General features: G+C 38.2%; 1 protein-coding gene across 3 annotated transcripts in view; it reads right to left on the bottom strand.

Annotated features, from left to right (window-relative positions):
• The window catches only part of EXOC6B (exocyst complex component 6B), a 624,123-nt gene that overhangs the window by 529,308 nt on the left and 73,746 nt on the right, over positions 1 to 21,069 (bottom strand). For all 3 annotated transcript variants that reach the window (XM_045979317.1, XM_045979318.1, XM_045979319.1), the window contains exons 2-5: positions 10,861 to 11,026; positions 4,318 to 4,365; positions 1,894 to 1,984; positions 1,737 to 1,782 (exon numbers count right to left, since the gene is read on the bottom strand). In XM_045979317.1, the coding sequence (XP_045835273.1) occupies positions 1,737 to 1,782; positions 1,894 to 1,984; positions 4,318 to 4,365; positions 10,861 to 11,026 (351 nt within the window). The remainder of the gene's footprint in view (positions 1 to 1,736; positions 1,783 to 1,893; positions 1,985 to 4,317; positions 4,366 to 10,860; positions 11,027 to 21,069) is intronic.

Genomic DNA, 21,069 nt, shown 5'->3' with positions numbered 1-21,069 from the left:
GATAATTTTGTCTGTTCTCTTCAGAGCTGTATCCCCAAGAACAATGCCCAGCATACAGTAAGTACTCCATTCATCTTTGTTGAATGAGTGAATCTCAAAAAAACAAGGACAGAGAACCATTCATGTAAGTGTCTTTTAAAACACAATACAATATATGATTTGTAGACATGGACTAGAAAGACACCATATTTAAAAACACGGACTAGAAAGACACCATATTTATGATACTGGTTTCCTTACAGGAGTAGGGAAAGAAATATAGCTGAGGAAAGGGACATAAGTTTTATCTGTAATTTTTTTTTAAATGTCTCTCTTTAACTCTCTCTGTCCATACATGTTTATCTACTTTCATATATATTTACATATATAGGAATCAAAACTGGAGAACTATTAATATCTTAATTCAAAGAACTTGGTACACGGTTTGTTTTTATTTTTCACTATAAACTTCTGTAATTCAAGAACTTCACTAAAAGGTTATCAGGGAAATAATACTATTCATATCTCACTGAACAGAACTTTTCATACTGCCCTACCTATGTTCTTGTATGTGAACACATCCTCTTGGGGAAAAGAAGGGAGTCTAAGAAATTCAAAAAATTTTGATGCTTTAGGCTTTAAAATTCTTGAAATTTTAGTCCTTTTATTCACAATATTTCTATTGTTATTTCAATATCACATTTCAATTCTATACTTTTTCCCTCAAAACCTAGGTAAAAATCAACGTTCCAGAAAAGTATGTCCTGTTTATCGCAGCTTCACACACCCCTTCATACTGCAGTACACTCCACGGTAGAGAGGGTGGGATGCTTACTCTAGCTTGGGAAGAAGAGCGAAAGAGTCATTACATTCTCTCCTGAGGAATAAAACCAGAGGAAAACAACACACAGGAGAGTAATCCTCTGAACTTAATCTTGCCTTTGCTCCCTGTGATGATTAAGTTTATGTGTCAACTTAACTAGATCATGGTACTCAAATATTTGATCAATTATTATTCTATATTTCTATGAAGGTATTTTTTTAGATGAAACTATTGACACTTAATCAGTAGACTAGAGTGAGTAAGATTACTCTCCATAACTGAGGGGGGGGCTTCACTTAATCAGCTGAAGACCTTAACAGAAAAAAGACTGACTCCTCCAGGGAGAAGGAATTCTCCCAGCACACCACCTTCAAACTCAGGCTACAATATCTATTCTTCCCTGACACCTCACCTACCACCTTATTCTGCAGATTTTGGACTTGCCAGCCTCTGTAACCTTGTGAACCAATTCCCCAAGATCAATAAACCAGTCAATCAATCTCTCTCTCTCTACACACACACACACACACACACACACACACACACACACACACACTCTACTGATTCCGTTTCAACGAAGAACCCGGACTAATTCATCCCTATACCAGAACCAGTAACTATTTTTTTTACTACAATACTAAACCAAAGCATGTTACTCAAATCAACTATCACTAAAAGTTTTACCCGTGAAAGACCAGGTCTTCTAAAAACCAAACTATGAGTAGTGGGTTTGTTCTTTTTTAATTAAACATAATACATGACAAAATACATTAGCATACCATACTAGCATGTAAATAAGTCTCAGGATGAATCAGCAGATATATATAAAAGGCTAGAGAAGATATTATATGGACTTAATTATTTCACGACAGGTTATGCAAAATATGGACCTTAAAAATTCAAGATAAGATGTTCAATAAAAAAAAAATCTTACCTTTTAGTTTTCATCTGGTCCCTCAGTTTGCTATACATCTCCAGGACTTGAAAGAAAAGGGAAAAAAGAGCACACAAGCGTTATTTAGAGAAAGTGAGAAACTTATTAAAGCTAAAGGAACTGCATCAAGAACCCTAATCCATTTCTAGTTCCTCACCTGGAAGACACAGCATTAACTTATCAACAGTGGCTGAAATATTTCTCTGTTGTAGTCGACACTGCTTCAGCTCTTCCATTGCTATTACCAGCTTGGCAAGAGGAAAAAAAAACGAATTATGCCAGTAGCTGTAAATAAAAAGCTTTCAGTCACATGTTTCCACACTGTGTTCAATTCATCAGAAAATCCCAGACAGTTTCATAGAAAGACCTGCCAAGTGAACTAAGAAACTGCCCTTCTCAACTAGTAAAACATTCCTGCGTGGTTGCCCATTTTCTCCCCAAGATACATACTATACTGGAAAAGGCTAACTGAAATGAAATCCTGAAATCTAGGAGCTATTCAGAAGAAAAGAAAAAATTTGCAGATTTTCTCCAAACTTTACTCAGACTCTTCAACATTTATGGTTTCATCAAATCTTCTGAGAAGACCCTATGTTTCTTTCATCACTGCTAGACTCAAGGGAAACAATCCTCCCTATATAGCTTCAGTTGAGTCTTAAAAATTATCTTCAACTAAATCTCTATTTTAACAAATAAACCACACGCTTAGAAGTTATGGCTTTTCCAAGAGTTCCAGTTTAGTGAAAAGTAATTCATTTTCCTTCCCATAGCTGTTTTAAAGGCTTCCATCTGAAGTCGTACCACAGTATAACTGGAAGAAAATGCACTCCACATAATTTCAAATATGTGAGACAAACTTTCAAAAAGCAATAATCTACATAAGCCTCTTGTAGTATTCATCCCAAACCTATACCTAAACACATTATCTACCGAGATTCCATGAAAAAAGAGCAAAAGAGAACTGCTCTAAGTCACTGATAAAACAATCAAAAGCTAATCTTAAAAATTATTAAAATTAAACATTAAATAATTACTAGCTGGTAAAAAAGGTACATGATACAACAGTAATGGACTGCAAGTCAGAAAGCAAGTTTTAGTCCCAGCCTTGCCAATTACTATGTAACTGTTAGCAAATCATCTGTTTTAGCTTCCTCACCAATAAACAGGGATAATACCTGTCCTGCCTCTGTGATAGGCCTATCATGAGGATCAAGTGAGAAAAAGGGTATAAAAAATCTTGTAAACTGTGATGGTTTAAATGGTGATTATATCAATTAACAGAATCATTGATACACTTTTTTAACAAATATTTATGGAGCACCCCCTTTGGGCCAGTCACTGTTTAGGCAGGTAGAGGGAATACAGCAATGAATAAAACAAACAAAAATTCCTGACTTCATGGAGCTTAATTTCTAATGGCAGGAGACAGACGAAAAACAAACATACAACTAAAAATATACAATAGTAGAGCATGATAGGTGCAGTGGAGAAAAAAAAAGGAAGAAAAGTACAAAGAACACATGGGTGAAAGTAAGTCTGCAATTTCAAATAAAAGAACTCATTAAGGAGGGAACATCTGAGCAAAGTCTGAAGTGGGAGAATATTGGTGAAAGAGCATTCCAGACGGAGGGAAGAGCACTGGCTGTATTATGACTACTTGTGATTTAATAACATAGTGAAGAGTTGGTGGGAATGCAAACTGGTACACCACTATGGAAAACAGTGTGGAGGGTCCCCAAAAAATTAAAAATAGAGCTACCTTATGACCCAGCAATTGCACTACTGGGCATTTACCCCAAAGAAACAGATGTAGTGAAAAGAAGGGCCATCTGTACCGCTACGTTCATAGCAGCAATGTCCACAATCGCCAAACCATGCAAAGAGCCAAGATGCCATTCAATAGACAAATGGATAAAGAAGATGTGGTCCATATACACAATGGGATATTACTCAGCCATCAGAAAGGATGAACACCCAACTTTTGTATCAACATGCATGGGACTAGAGGAAATTATGCTAAGTGAAATAAGTCAAGTGGAGAAAGTCAATTATCATAAAAAATGGTTTCACTTATTTGTGGAACATAAGAAATAGCATGGAGGACATTAGGAGAAGGAAGGGAAAAATGAAGGGGGGGGCAATTGGAGTGGAAGATGAACCATGAGAGACTATGGACTCTGGGAAACAAACTGAGGATTTCAAAGGGGAGTGGGATGGGCAAATGGCTCCACCTGGTGACAGGTATTAAGGAGGGCACGGATTGCATGGACCACTGGGTATTTTACGCAAAAATGAATCATGGAGCACTACATCAAAAATAAATGATACTGTATGGTGACTAACATAACACAATTTAAAAAAAAAAAAAAACCCCAGTGAAGAAATCTACAACTTCTCTCACCAAGTTTTCTAGTGGTTATATTCATATAATTCAGAGAAACATTAGGGGAAGCAACAATTAATGTCCAAGATCCTCCAACAAACTCCTGATGGTCTTACAAGTCACTATATCAAGAATGCAGTCATCAAAAGAGAATGACAGGAAACAGAGAAGATTTTTTCAAAAGGTAAATGGCCTTACTTCCTTTCCCTCATGTTGCAGTTTTCTATTAGTATCCGTCACTTGATTCTGTGGAGAAAAGACAATTTAAATTCATAAAAAGCAAACATTTAGACAATTGTTGGGTAAGATCACATTTTAAATGAAAAGACTAAACTCAGTTACTCAGATAGTTTTGGTTTCCCAACACATCTTGGTTTAATGGCATTCTCTTGGGTCTAAATTATATCAACTTTTCTACCATATGATTTTTTGAACAACAAAAAGAAAAATTTAGTGAATGATGTGTTCAGCTTAGAATATTCCAAACTAAGATACAAAAGCAACTAAAGATCACACTTTAATTTTGGAAAGAAAAGAGAAAAAACAGAAAAAATAACTCAAAGAATCTCACCATCTCCATTATGTGTACAAAGAACAAATTTTGTCATAGATACTATTCCTCAACTCACCACTGTATTCCTGGTGTATTGGGTATAAACTGAAGTTTTTAACTCAGGCCAAATCTTCCCTATTTATTATCCTAATTTTGGAAAATATTTTATCTTGGGGCACCTGGGTGGCTCAGTTGGTCAAGCGTCTGTCTTTGGCTCAGGTCATGATCACAGGGTCCTGGGATGGAGCCCCAACTCAGGCTCCCCCAGCAGGGACCCTGCTTCTCCCTCTCCCACCCCAACCCCCTGCTTATTCTCTCTCTCTGTGTCAAATAAATACTAAATTCAATCTTTAAAATTTTTTATTTTAATTTTTTTGGATCATTAATTCTTAACAGTTCCTAACATTTCCACTTTCCCATTTTTCTAAATTAATTTCTCCATCAGATACTCAAAATTATGTAAACAAGCCTTAAAATTTATCTAGAGTTTGTAATATAAAGGAACTAGTACCAAGTTTTTTGATATCCACTTTCAGAGACTTGACTGATATAAAAAAATTAAGTACACAGAACAGTAATTTCCTGAGCAGCTCAGATAGTATCAAAACATGAGCAATATTAACTTTTAAAGCTTACTTTAATAGAGGCTTTCTACCCTTCCACCAATAATTGCCATTCCTTACACTTTGAAGGAGTTCCCTTAGCCCAGTGTTTCCTATTATGTCCCTTAGCACACCAAGAAATGCTGGTTAATAGGTACTCTGCACATGCACAGAGAGGTGCACACCCGTGCGCGCGCGCACACACACACACACACACACACACACACACCCCAAATACATATGGGATAGTCCACTCAACAGGTTAGTTTATTCAGGACTTTTTTTTTTTTTTTTTTTAAGATTTTATTTATTTGGCAGACAGAGATCACAGGTAGGCAGAGAGGCAGGCAGAGAGAGAGGAGGAAGCAGGCTCCCTGCTGAGCAGAGAGCCCGATGCAGGGCTCAATCCCATGACTCTGGGATCACGACCTGAGCTGAAGGCAGAGGCTTTAACCCACTGAGCCACCCAAGTGCCCCTATTCAGGACTTCTTAAAGCCTTTAATATTCTACATGCTCTGTGAATGCCCAATAAGGGGATATCATTACAGAATGTTTCCAGTCTTTTTTAACATAATACCCTCTTATTAAGGATCATCTTAAGAAACTAGTTTTTCAGGAACACATGTCCAAAAACTTTGCCCTAAACTATATACTACACCTGGACTACCGTTTTCAGAGCCAATTATCACTCACTATACCCGGACACTATATACTATACACCATACCTAAGTAATAGCTGTCCCTCAAATATCTGGAGAGCTATTAGAAGAAAGGTGCTGTCTAAAAATAGTGCTTATTACTTAAACTAATAAATGGATATTACTAGAACACAGGATTAATATCAGTTTACTATAAGAAAAAGCTTTTAAGTAATGTGAATAAAAATGGGGTGGCACGCCTTGAAATGTGTACTGCTATCTCCCCCTTCGGAGTGTTTATTCAAGAATAATTAGTTGTTTAGGGGCGCCTGGGTGGCTCAGTGGGTTAAGCCTCTGCCTTCAGCTCGGGTCATGATCCCAGAGTCTTGGGATCAAGCCCAGCATCGGGCTCTCTGCTCAGTGGAGAGCCTGCTTGCCGCTCCTCTCTCTCTCTGCCTGCCTCTCTTCCTACTTGTGATCTCTCTCTGTCAAATAAATTTTTAAAATCTTAAAAAAAAAAAATTAGAATCAGTTATTTAATACTAAACTAGAGACACATAAAATTCAACGTTCCATAAATACTACTAAATTCAAAATCAGTGTCTACTTTATTTACCTTACAAAAGACACCACATCTAAATTTTTTTTACCTCAAACTCATTGTGAGAAATACATTTTGCATTGCAACCAGTACAAAAGTATAGGGCACACATGCATGAGCACACACACACACACACACACCTGAAACAAACTTCTCAAGAAAGTGTTCATCCTCACTACGTGTAATACACTTTATTGCTTTCCATTCTGTTCTGTTCTATCTCACTTCAATTTTTATTAAAAATACTGACTATGGCCCACCACTTTGACCTTGTGCAAACAATGGTTCTAAAACACTCCATAGAAGCCTAACCAATGCCTCTAATAAGAAGATAATTACCACTTCATCAGTATTTTAACATAAAAATGAAAATAGAGTATATTGCCTATCTAGCCTGCTACCTCTTGATGCAGAAAACATAAATATGGACAGAGATAATATATATACTATGAATCAAAAGAAATAGTGGGCATCCTAGAGAGTGTAGTTTCTTTTCCTTGTTATGTTAAAACAATACTGACAGTAGTTAATACTTAACTTTTTGCATTTTCTAAACTCTTTCCTAGAGCTCAAGAATCCGTAATTTTCATAGCTTCCTAACGCAGGCTGAATGTCCCCCCTCCCCACTTCGTACCCCCCCTTCTAGGGTGTGCTGCTAGACTCTAACACCCTCAGGTTTCAGAGGAGATGAGCGGGAGCCTGCAGCAAACACCGGGAGCCGGTAGTCTTCCTGTCATGCTTTCTCTCAGGGGCAACCTGAGTAATTTGAAGGCATCTACAACTTGAAACAGATTGGAGGAAGGAAGAGGAGAGGAGCACCAACCAGCAAGGGATACCAGCAACTGGTGAGCATTATGGGCAACGTTCAGGGAAAGTACCCCAAGAAGGAACTCTACTACGTGACTACTTCGGTAACCAGAGACAGGGCTTTGGGTCGCCCGTCACGGATAGGGGGCCCAGGGAGCAGAGGGAAAAGTCTGGAATATACACGTCCAAGTAACACAGAAAAGAACAGCTTGAAGGGAGAATGGAAAGCTGGGATGGCTGAGTGAGGACAAACAGCATACATGGCTCCTGGAAGGAGCCTCCTACCTTTGTTTTCAAACATTTCAGATACTTTTGTCCATCTGAAGCCTCAATTGTCCATTTCAGCCCCCCCAAATTCAGCACTTTTTATTTAAAATATAATCAAATTGTTCATACTTTTTAACAGCTTTATACATTAAGCAAACATTTCTAATACTTTCTCATGTAAGATATCCCTCTAAAATAAACCATAGTTTATTAGTCTTTTAAATGAATGTATCATGACCTATTTTACTCATCTTCTACTAAATGACTTTAGGAACATTTTAAAGTTTTACACGTTAGAGGGCAGAGGGAGGAAAAAATGAATAAAATAAAATAAAATAAAAGCTTTATACATCAAAAAAATCATATGAATATCCTTATACATGCATCTATAGCCTCAGAATAAGTCTTAGGGCATCGTGGGTGTCTTGGCCAGCCACCTCGTAGTTTCAGCTTGGGTCATGATCTCAGTGTTGAGAAATCAAGCCCCACACTGGGCTCTGCGCTCAGTGCAGAGTCTGCTTCGGATTCTCTCTCTCCTCCACTGCTTGCCCCTCCCAGACCCTTGTGGGCATAAAACAAAATAAATAAAATCTTTAAAAAAAAAAAAAGAGTAAGTCTTCAAAACAATGTGGAATTTTAAGTATTCCTAAATAAAATTGCTCTCTTCAAAGGTTGTAACAATCTACACTCCAACCAGGCATACTCTGGTTGACTAGTATCATATCTCTAATCTTAAATATCATTTTTCTCATCTCTATCATTTTATCAGGCAGCATTTTACTACGCTTCCATTCTTTTAATTTTCTAAATTGTAGAGTTCCCTTGTATTTCTTCTTACATACACTGTATATTAATGTATATTTCTGTTTCCTATTAGAATGTTCATATTTTTCCTTTTAATTTATATAGATCTTTCTTCTATGTTACAGATATTAGTCATTTCGGCAAATGTATCTTTAAATAGTTTTTACTTATTATTTATATTTAATTTTTACCTTATACATAGAAAAGATTCTTTCATTTTAATGTCATATCTATCAACTTTTTTCTTTCTGGCTTTAGGAATTTTGCTTAGAAATGTATTCCTCACTCCCAAAATCATACAAACATTCATCTATACTTCCTATTAGCTCCTGGATGGTTTTGTATTTTACACTTAACTGTTTCGTTCATCTGAAATTAATGTCGGTATACTGAATGAAAAGCAGGTTAAATTTAATTTCAGCTAAAGTAGTTAAGCATTAAGCATAGTAATAACAAATCAGAAGAATCATTACTTTGGGAGAAAGGGTAAAGGGAGCAACTAAGGATACAAAAGAGAAATTTAATTGTGCTGGCAACAACATACTTCTTAAGAAGGTTAGACAGTTGTTGTACAGCACCATAAACTCTTATTTGGAACCTTGGGACCCTGTGTTTTAGACTTCAGAAATTTGGAGATTTTGTAAAGATAATATGGTACATACTGTATATTACATAACACCCCTACCCAATGGATAGTAGGACAGGATCCCGCAATCAAACACATTAATATTTGTGCAGCAAAAGACAAAATTTTACATTAAATAAAACATATTAAGAAGCTTGATAGCTTCATGCAGGTTAGGTTTTACAGACAAATTAGCTCTTTTTTTTAAAGTTTATTTATTTATAAATCTTTTTTTTAAGATTTTATTTATTTATTAGACAGAGAGAAGGATAGCAAGAGAGGGAACACAAGCAGGGGGAGTGGGAGAGGGAGAAGCAGGCTTCCCGCCAGGCGGGGAGCCCAATGTAGGGCTTGATCCCAGGACCTTGTGATCATGACCTGAGCTGAAGGCAGACGCTTTACGACTGAGCCACCCAGGTGCCCCAAGAGTTTATTTATTTAATTTAGAGACTGGGGAGGGGGAGAGGGAGAGAGAATCCCAAGCAGACTCTGCTGGGAGCACAGAGCCCAACGCAAAGCTCAATCTCACAACTCCAAGACGATGACCTGAGCTGAAATGGAGAGTCAGACCAACTGAGCCACCTCAAATTAGCTTTTAAATCATTGTAGCTTTAAATAATCCACTTTCCTTCTCAATAAAATCAGTACTTTACTTTTCTTACCAATGTATTCTTTTTTATGAATTTTATACTCACTATCAAGTTCACCCCATGCCCCGGAAAATTCTTTTGGGATTTTAATCCGAATTCCAATAGGAGAAGGATGAGGAAGAGGAGAAGGAGAAAAAGATGAAGAGAAAGAAAGAAAGGTGGGGGGGTAAGAAAGGAAGAAACAAAGAGGAAGAGAAAAAAAATAAGGGGAGGAGGGAAAGTAGTAAGGAAGGTAAAACATGGGAGGGAAGAAGGAAGGGAGAAAGGGAGGAAGGAAGGAAGAAAGGAAGGAGGGAAGGAAGGAAGGAATTAGAGCCATAAGGACCAAAAAGAAAGAAAAAAGTTATTACTTATAGAGCATATGAGTGTTTACATAGAAAACTCAAAAGAAGTCCACACAAAACTTATTAGAAATAATAGAAGAGGGGCGCCTGGGTGGCTCAGTGGGTTAAAGCCTCTGCCTTCGGCTCAGGTCATGATCCCAGGGTCCTGGGATCGAGCCCCACATCAGGTTATCTGCTCAGCGGGGAACCTGCTTCCTCCTCTCTCTCTGCCTGCCTCTCTGCCTACTTGTGATCTTTGTCTGTCAAATAAAGAAATAAAATCTTAAAAAAAAAAAAAGATTAAAAAAAAAAGAAATAATAGAAGAGTTTAGTGAAGCTATCAAATTTAAGATCAAAAGCAAAGTCAATTATCTAAGATAAGGAACCAGACCAATATGGCTGGTCTCCTTCCTGAATTTGAATCTGTCATATCAAGAAAGAATTTCCATGCTTTGGTAGAAGATATCCCACAGCTACCACTGATTTGTTTTCCTGGGGTCTTGGTTGCTCTGCTGCAAAGACTTCTACAACCCTGTCATGCCCTACCACCCTGTCATCCTACAGTGATGCTTTTATCTGGCAAGGAAGTACATGGATGACCTGAAGAATCAACTGGGTTTCTATTTGAAATGAACTGTTACTGATTCTGTTGCTGGTTCTCATCCACATGCAGTCATCCAAAATAAGATTTAACTTAGAAGAGTATTCTTTTTAGCTAAAATAATCCCAATGATCTATGTTTCAGTACAAATTCCTTCCTTAGTTTCTTTACTACAAACATACAACCTGCAATGTATTCCCTACTCCTTTAATGCTAATCAAAACCCCAGCAGAGAACAGAAAAACAAGTCCCTCTTGGAGCCTTCTTACTTTGAGTTTCTGAGCTTCCCCTCTCACTTTCAGCAGTTCAGTTATAGAGTCCACAAAGCCTTGGTAATGAAAGTTGCACATTTTCTCAATTTCCCGGTCATGATTGCGGATGCGAGTTTCAAGCTTCTCCATGAATCGTCCATGTTCCTCACCATCATAGACAGACCTTTAAAAAAAAAAAAAAAAATCACTTGAAGATTATACCAGATTTACTTCTAAGAAAGAGAAATAGAATTACAAACCCAGAAGTGAACTTATTTGGAGATTTCATACTGAAGGTACATTAACCACAGAGTAATCCAATGATATTAATATTGCCCCAATTCTAGATGAGGCTTTTTTTTTTTTTAGGAAAACAGAAATTTTGCTTCCTATCTGTTCAAAAATACTTAAATATTTGACAGTACTCATCACAGAATTGTTGTCATAAAATGAAAGGACTGAATTACAACTTCTTTGCAACTTTCTTTCTGAAACTTCCCTAGAAAAACTCACTTCTGGATAAAGCCACTACCCAATCACGCCGTAACTATACCCAAGAAGCTGATGCTGCCGGAGAAAAACAGCTGTGCTAGGTTGACTCTGTTTAGCTATATAAGCACAAATCTACATTGGCCATTCAATAAATATTGCTAGATAATACTACTAAAACTATCCCCCACCACCACCATCACCACCACAAAATCACTTTGTAACTTCAAAAACTATGTGTGAGAACCTTACTTTGTCCCTTCCTCAAATGTCCATCCCCTCCCTCACTCTCAGCTGCTGATGTGACGACACATTTCAGAGGAAAAACAGAAAGATATTTCTTCTCCCACTAAAATCAACCAAGCTTCTTACCTCAGTAACTCCTGTAATAATGGAAAAAGTGTTTCAAGCTCTTATCTGTCAATCTTTCTTGTTGTCTCATGAACTTAATACCTTCAATTATTCCCTTTTATCCATCCTGTACAGCATACATTCCCCCAGTCTGCTAAGTCATTCTCATGGGCATAAAACATGACTTAAAGAAACTGTCCTTACCTATACATTTCCCTCCAGCTAACAATCCTATTTCCATGCTCTCCTCCCAGCAAACCCCTCTGTTGCTTCCTCACCTCCCAATAGTTAGCATTCATGTTGCTCCACCTAATAGCAGCATTTGCTGTAATATGATACAATCTTCTTGTATCATACTTCTCCTTCTTGAAACAATCTTTTCTCTAGAATTCAGTGATATCACAATAGTGTGGTTTTTATCCTTTCACAGACAAGCCTTCTCAATCTCCTTTCTGGGCTCCTCCTCCTCTAGTCCCTTTCTAAATATTCCTAAAACAACATACATTTTCTAACTATGCTCTCTTACCAAACAATGTCATCTAATGCCATGGCTTTAAAATACCATGTACATAATAATGACTTCCTAATCTATACCTTTAATTCAGAGCACTTTGACGAGCACTAGACTCTCAAATATCCAGCGACTATTTAACAATTACAACTGGATTTTTAAAAGCTATCTCAAATTTTAAAATCATCTATCACCAAAGTATCTCCACTCCCAAACCTGTTCTTCCCCAAATCTCTCCACCACTCACCCACCTCATTACAACTAAGGGCACTCTCCAGTTGCCCAAATCAAATATCCAAATGCAGGAATTACTCCTAATCCACCATCCTAATCCATCACACACCCCATCCAAACGATTAATAAATTCTAACAACTCAACCACCAGAACATATCTTAACTGTGGACTGCATCTCATCATTTCCACTAAAAACCTAGTCCAAATCTGTATCATTGGCACAAGGTAATAGCTTCCCAAAAGTTTCTCCCTCCCCCATCTCCCCACCTCCATGCAGACACCCTCCACACAGCAGTTAAAATGATCTTTATAAAGTAATAACTCAGATGTTATCCCTCTGCTTAAATCTTTCTAATGGTTTCTCTTCACCAGAAGAATAAAAATCTCACACCATTACCATAGCTAGTAAGATCCTACACAATCTAGCCTCTGATATCTCCCCAACCTCATTTCTCTCTAGTTCCCACCCCACGCCACCCTCTGTCCTCTAATGTTCTAGCTACAATGACTTTTTTTTCAAGCCTCTTCTTCCCTCACAAATTTTATTTTTGCAGTTCTTATGCTAGTAATATTCATCTTCTATATCTTCAAACAACTTTCTCATTCTCATCATCCAGGTTTGTTGCCTATCTCTCCCCCCAACCCATCCCAATTAGTTATAAGCTCCAGGGCAAGAATTCTGTCTGCAGTATTCTTCACTGTACCTCTACAACAGTGCCAGACAGGTAGTAGGCAATGAGTAAATATTTGTTGACTAAATGAGTGACTAATATAATCTCTAAAACCTCTCTGACATCTGACATTTGTCTAACAAATATACATTTGTTCATTGCCAACACCTTGGGGTGCTAGAATCATTTGCAGGTACTAGATCATGACCCTGATCTTGTATAGTCTCAGCAGATTAGTTTCATTGCCCAAAACTCAGCAGTAACTACAGATAATACATACACAAATTTGGCTTCCAGTAAAAATTCTGATCACTTACTTCAGAAAACCCGCAGCAATCTAGATTCATTCTCCTTCTTTTGAAATAGTAAGATCTTCAAATACATTATAAACAATACCCACTTTGACAATTAAGACACACTATAGAATAACCAACTGCCTAAAGGAGCTATCTGAAATACAGACGGAGGGCAGAATCTAGCACTGGCATTTCAACTAACCTCAAATAAGCATAAATTTCCCCTTCCAAAGAAAAGGAAAAGGTTTCCCTGTGAAGATACTAATATTCTTTGCCACATTTAGAAAAGCAATAACCAATGGAAATGTATCAATCTAAATGACATGAGCAGATAGTATTCAATATTAGACAACTCTCTGGTTCCAAATTCAGTTATAGCTTGACTATACTTCTAAGTAGCATACCTACTTCCTTCTACCACGTAGAACTTCTCTTCATTTCTCCTTTCCAAAGATCTATATTAATATCACAAAAGATAACTCAAAGAGAAGAAAATCTCCAAATTAAGAAATTTGTAACATGTTAATAATACCTCCCTAGCAACATAGTTCCTTGAACTTCCTATTTAAAAAAATATAAATCAAAGAAAGGAAAGGTGGATTTTAGCTGCCTAACTATATAGCCTTGGTTTTAGCAATGCAACTAACCAGCTATGAATCTTTGAGCAACTCAGTTAATCTCTCTGACCCTCAGCTTTCCCATTAAGAAAATAGGAAGCAATCAGTTACAAACTCTCTTAAGTATCAACCCACCACGAAGTGTCTACAATTAACTTCCACTTTCAACTTAAGTCAATAAACTGTAAAATCATACATTTTTCAGAGAAGTGTTAACAGGCAGTAGTTCAAAACATCTTATGAATTCTCCACATCCTTATCACTAGCCTTTAACTATTTCTCCCATCTTAGGGCCTTTAGGAGTCTACTATTCTCTTTAATTATAATAATGCTGAATAACATCAAAGGGTTTTAGCAAATCCTTTGAGGATCTTGAGTGTTTAAAAGGTTAGAATAAATATAAAACCCACATATTTAAAACAAGGGTGTTGGGACTATATGTAACAAACTTGTGTTTCAGGGTTCCAGATCAAGAAATCCACAATTTCCAGATTTAATGTATATATAGGGAGAAGTACATATATGTAATTGTAAGAGAAACTGACCCATAGTTTCCATCTGGTTATCAAAGAAGTTAAAGAAATCACTGATTTAAAAGTTTTGTTTCAAATTGCCCAGCATAGGAAAAGGCAGTTATAGATCACTACTTAACAGCCCAATTTCTACCAGCAGTTCAAGTGTATCTCACCCTTAGTGCTAACCAACATATCTATTAGATAGAGAACATTAAAAATAAAATTCTGGAAAGGTTATAGACCTACAGAAGTTAACCTAAGATTCATTGTCAACATTGCACTTGAACAAAGACTAGCTTCCCCACCCCCACCCCAACCTGGAATAAACGACTTAAACTAGAGAAAGACTGCCATCTAGTGATGACCCATTTCTAACATCCCTTGAAACTCCAACTTGATGTGGCCAAGAGGAACTGCTTAAAGATCTAAAACTTATATTCTGTAATATCTCCTCACCAAAAACTTATAAGTAGTTATTAAATGATACTTTATATAAAGCACCCTAATATTTAATCTTCCATATGTAATATAAGGCAGGATTTTTTAAAGATTTTTTTTTTAATTTATTTATTTGTCAGAGAGAGAGAGCACAGGCAAAGGCAGAGAGAGAAGCAGCCGAGCAAGGAGCCCGATGTGGGACTCGATCCCAGGACGCTGGGATCATGACCTGAGCCGAAGGCAGCTGCCCAACCAACAAGGAACCTGAAACCCAAGAAAATGAGCCACCCAGGCGTCCCTAAGGCAGGATTTTTTAAAATTTTTCATTTATTTGAGAGAGAAAGTGCACACACCAGTAGGGGAGTGGGGACAGAGGGAGAGGGACAAGTAGACTCCGTGCTGGGCAAGGAACCTGATATAGGGCTGGATCCCACAACCCTCAGATCATAACCTGAACCAATATCAAGAGTCAGACACTTAACTGACTAAGCCACCCAGGCACCCCTCTAACATAGAGCAGGATTTAGAGAAAAACTCCATGCTTTCGACATATCTTTGCCACAGGTAAATAAGACTGTCTATGAAATAAACAAACTGTACCACTGGTTTCATTATTTATCATAATCCAAAGAATATTCTAGTACCTGGTAAAAGGTAAACAAGAAGAAATGTTTGAGAATGAACAAGTTTTTAAAGTCTAAATTTTGATTCAGTCACATAAAGGCTTCCTTGTAGAGTCTAATTTCACACACACTCAAAACACAAAAACAAAAAACAACCAAACAAAAACATGCACGCACAAACGCACACACAGAGGTTTCTACAAAAAGCAACATGTTTTACTCTAGTGGCTCTCTGATGCATACTTTCACACATCCCACCTAGATTTCATGGGCATTTTATTTTTTTTTAAGATTTTATTTATTTATTTGACAGACCGAGATCACAAGTAGGCAGAAAGGCAGGCAGAGAGAGAGGAAGAAGCAGGCTCCCCGCTGAGCAGAGAGCCCGATGTGGGGCTCGATCCCAGGACTCTGGGATCATGACCTGAGCGGAAGGCAGAGGCTTTAACCCACTGAGCCACCCAGGCGCCCCTGATTTCATGGGCATTTTTTTTTTTAAGATTTCATTTATTTATTTGACAGAGAGAGAGAGAGATCACAAGTAGGCAGAGAGGCAGGCAGAGAGAGGAGGAAGCAGGCTCCCTGCGGAGCAGAGAGCCCGATGCGGGGCTCGATCCCAGGACCCTGAGATCATGACCTGAGCCGAAGGCAGCGGCTTAATTTACATTGAGCCACCCAGGCGCCCTTCATGGGCATTTTAAAAGAGAGATTTCAACTTCTAAAATGGTACTTCAGGAATTCTATTCAACAACTATTTATCATTCCCCGGTAATTAATCATTACAGGACTAAGCCATTTGCTACAGCCTACATCAGCTCAAATCTCTTTGTCCAAAGAGAAAAATAATGTTATGAGCATATGTTATCTCATTTAAATCCTATGAACCTTATAAATTAGACAATATTCCCATTTTATAAACGAGGAACCTGAAACCCAAGAAGATGAAGCAACCTGACAAATTCATACAGCTAGAAAGTGTCCTCTGTGGTACATCGGTCAGTCTCCTTTTTTAGCAAAGAAAGCAAAAAAGTCCCATGAACCCCTAAGATGTTAGAGTTGGAAGAGGTCTTGGAGATTGAATACAAAGCTCTCATTGTAAAATGGAGGAAACCGAGGCCAAAGAAAGTTAAAATGCCATAGTCAAAATTACATTGCTTGTTACTAATACATCTGGACCCGACTCCCAAAGAAAACACAGTTAGGAAAAGCTAATATCAGACACGAAGCTTAAGTGGTTTAAAAAAAAAAAAAAAAAAAGACACACACACACACACACACACTTCTACTTCAGGATGAGTCAGTTGCCTATCCAGTCATGGTTATTCCACCCCCATGCCAGAGACCAGCTAACAGGTGATACAACTTTCACCAGTGCAAAGTAAGGAGAAGCCTTGAAGTGAAGATCCAAGAAGAGGTTTTCTTTCCTGAAGGACGAAGGAAAAGAAACTGTTTTCCTACTTCACACTTTCCTATACAATGCTTGGAGAGGCAGCAACCATCCCAAGGTGAGAGGAGATACTGCCCACAGTCTGAGGGTGACAAGGGGGAAAGATGGAAAACACGTGGGTCCTTGATGATGAACCAATGCTGAAGCAGTCCCATTGGATGTGAGTTAATAAATTTCCTATTTTAAGGGAGATTTCCAATTTTTAGGAAGTTTCCTATTTCCACTTTCCCTCAATATTCTGCTACTTGGAAAGGAAAGTATCCTAAAAGCACAGTGTTGTTTAGTCTTCAAAGGCAGCGGACAAATCAGAGAAAAGTCAACAGCAAATCAAAGTCTACACAGTGCCAAAGAATCCTGTTCCCAGGACTGCTAGACTGCTAGACTGCTCCTCTCCATTTTCTTCCAAGAGTTAACTCCCATTCATTCTTCAAATCTCAGTTTGCACTTTACTTTTTCTAGGAAAACTACACTAGCTACACAGACTCTGTTATGTGTTCCTCTTCCATCACAGAATTCACAAAGAAACTATTCTGTCCCAGGACCCTGGGATCATGACCTGAGCTAAAGGCACAAGCTTAACCGACTGAGCCACCTAGGCATCCCAAGAAACTGTATTTTGATTGCCCACTCACTTGTCAATTTCTCCTCACTAGAACATTAATATCCTTATGGGCAGAGACTGTGTCTTGCCCATTTTATCGCCAGCTCCTAGCACAGAGCCTGGCACAGAGGAGATCCTTCATGTATGATGAAGATGGGGAAAGAGAAGGAAAGGTAGATGTGGGTTTCTGATTGTCTCAAAGAGAGATGCAAAGCATATCACCTCCAACAACATTTAGCTGTTGAAATGTTTTTAGAACCAAGGAGAACTTCATGACACAAAGACCGAACATTTTTTCTTTTTGTTTTTGATTAATCCAAGAAAAAATTCCAGAGTTTATTCTGGTCTTTTCTTTTTCATATATATTTTTCTTAACTTCTGTCATGGTTTTAGTCCTGAAACATTTTCTTCTCGTTAAGTTCCATAAAAGCATCATTAGTATTTCTGTTTATTCCAGAAGTTAAAAATAAAGTGGAAAAACAGATTTGAGCATGATGTTGAAAGAGAAACTGCAGAAGGTCAAGCGGAGTTTAAGATCCCTTCCTCTTCTTACTTCAGTTTATCTATCACTTTAATTCAGGCCTTACTATGGCAGTTTGGATGCTCAGAGTCCGTAAAGGTGAAAGTAGATCGCTGTATATCATCATCATCAAGGACAGCCGAAGCATATGCTAGTTAAGGAGGTCTAAGCTGAAGACCACACCCAAGTGTTCCTGCGCTTCCACAGGAGCTCAAATACATTCAAATCCTTTCATCCTGCCGATACCAAGGCTTACAACTGGCTTCACCAAAATAAACCGTGCAACCAAAAGTATGTTAGTGATGGAGATCTCCCTCAAGGCAGAAAGGGAACCCCACATTTCTATGATGGTTATTTTCAGAGGGATAAAAACAGGGTGGAGAAGTTTCAACTCGCACCTAGCCAAAGAGCCTACTAAAAAACCAGGTATTGTCTAAACAGCACAGGAAAGTGGAGAAGGGGAACTTGTCACAAAACGTCAGTCAAATCAACAACAGTATTAGAAAATAAACTAACGAGGGCACCTGGGTGACTCAGAGGGTTAAGCCTCTGCCTTAGGCTCAGGTCATGATCCCAGGACCCTGGGATCAAGCCCCACATGGGGCTCTGCTCAGTAGGGAGCCTGCTTCCTCCCTCTCTCTCTGCCGGACTCTCTGCCTACTTGTGATCTTTCTCTCTGTCAAATAAATAAATAAAATCTTTAAAAAAGAGAGAGAGAGAATAAACTAATGAAAGCAAGGAAACTCCAAATTAAAGATAAAGAGACCATAACGGCTACATAATGATAATGTCACACTTATTAGAACAATTAATCACCCTAAGTAACTGAAGACACGTATTAATTGAAGAAATTCCACATTTAATATTATGGGTCCAATGACAGAGATCATAAAGCTATTAATACAGAGGAACAAACCAAATAGAAGCAGGGTGTTGGAAACACCGAAATAGGCCCAGGCTCTTTAGGCATATAGATTTAAAGTAGGCCTAACAAAAGCAGACCAACCAACTTCCCCAAAATCACTAAATCAAACTATATAAATAATGTTACAGATGTCATTTGTACATGTGTGTTGTGTATAATACACATGTACATGTGTATGCGCATTGCAGAGTGTGTATGCGATATATATGTGTGTGATGTACACCCATATGCACAAAACACACACATATACACACACCTTTCTGATTTTCTGAGAAAGAAGCAGACTTTCCAACATCACATTCAATTCCTGGTCCAATTTCACGTGTCGGGGCTTGTTTACTGACACCCCACAGCCAAAGTGACCACAATTTAAAGCTCTATAAATCTATAAGCAATTTAAGACCCTGAAGAAGGGTGGATAAACAGTATCAGAATAGTTTCCATCCTAAAAAGGAAGAGAGAACAAAGTAGGGAAAATAAGATCAAGTGCCACGAACAATATGGAAGATTGGAAGAAAAAACTTTCTACTCCTAAACTCCCAAAATTGCTGGGATTAAGTTTCTAAATCTTTTTTAGTGCATGGCCAAGGAAAAGGCAAGACGAGAAAAATTTTCAGAGGCTAAAGCAAAACTGGAACAGGAATCCAGATTCGACCAATCCCCTAAAACCTAATGCTTCTATTTGAGAGCCATATACAGAAAAAGAAACCCACAAAAGGTGAGAAGCCCAAATCAGAAGCCTCCAAATGAAAAAAGCCAAGATACCCACAGGCTATACCCTTAATGAAAGAAAGGTAGAAAAACTCTTCCCCATAAGAATTAAAGGAATCAGTAGTTTTATAAAGGGAGGCTGAAAGGAAACCTACCTGTCTGGGACTTGATCTTGGGTAGGGAAAGGGGGAAATCTCTCATGATAATATGAAACCACAAGATGGCCTTTTCAAAGAAGAGAAGCCCAAACTCATACTATTAATACTACCGTTGTGGTCTGAGAGATCTCAAATTAAGAAATTTATTTTAGGGGTGCCTGGGTGGCACAGTCGGTTGAGCACCCACTCTTGGTTTCAGCTCAGGTCTGATCTCAGGGTTATGAGATCCAGCCCCAAGATGGGTTCCATGTTCAGTGGACAGTCTGCTTGAGTTTCTCTCTCCTTCTGCTCCTCCCCCTGCTTGCACACATGCTCTTGCTCTCCCTCTCTCCCTCTCTCTATCGTAAATAAATAAATAAATAAATACTGTTAAATTAAAATCTCTGTTCTGATCATTTTCCTTCTGGCATCCTTTCTCTTACTCTCTTTCTCCTTTCACAGCTAAGATTCTTAAAAGAGCAGTCTATACCCAGTGCCTCCACTTCCTCAGATTGGACCTGCTCTTCAACACAGCGTAACCTGTTTCTTCCCCATATCACCCCAATGAATCTATTCCCGCTAAGATTAGTAAAGGCCTAGTGTGCTTTTAGAGCCTGGGTGGCTCAGTCAGTTAATTAAGCATCTGCCTTTGGTTCGGGTCATGATCTCGGGGTCCTAGAATCAAGCCCCACATCATACTCCCTGCTCAACAGGGAGTCTGCTTCTCCCTTTCCCACTGCCCCTCCCTCCTGCTTGTGCACTCATGCTCTCTCTCTCTCAAATACATAACTAAAATCTTTTAAAAATAAATCAATTAAAAAATAAAAGCCTATTGATGGCTGCATTAAGAAACTATGGACTCTGAAAAACAACCTGAGGGTTTTGAAGGGTCAGGGGTGGGAGGTTGGGGGAACAGGTGGTGGGTAATAGGGAGGGCACGTTTTGCATGGAGCACTGGGTGTTGTGCAAAAACAATGAATACTGTTACGCTGAAAAAAATAAATAAATAAAATGAAAAAAATAAATAAATAAATAAAAAATTAAAAAAATAAAAGCCTAACTGTCAAATCAAATATTCACTCTTCAGCTCATCATTTACTTGACTCCTCTTTTGTATGCACCACCACTGACCATGTCCTC

Source organism: Meles meles, chromosome 15 (genome assembly GCF_922984935.1).
Source record: "Meles meles chromosome 15, mMelMel3.1 paternal haplotype, whole genome shotgun sequence".
Classification (NCBI taxonomy): domain Eukaryota; kingdom Metazoa; phylum Chordata; class Mammalia; order Carnivora; family Mustelidae; genus Meles; species Meles meles.
The sequence above is the reverse complement of the archived record's forward strand: the minus strand, read 5'-3'. Positions and strand labels throughout refer to the sequence as shown.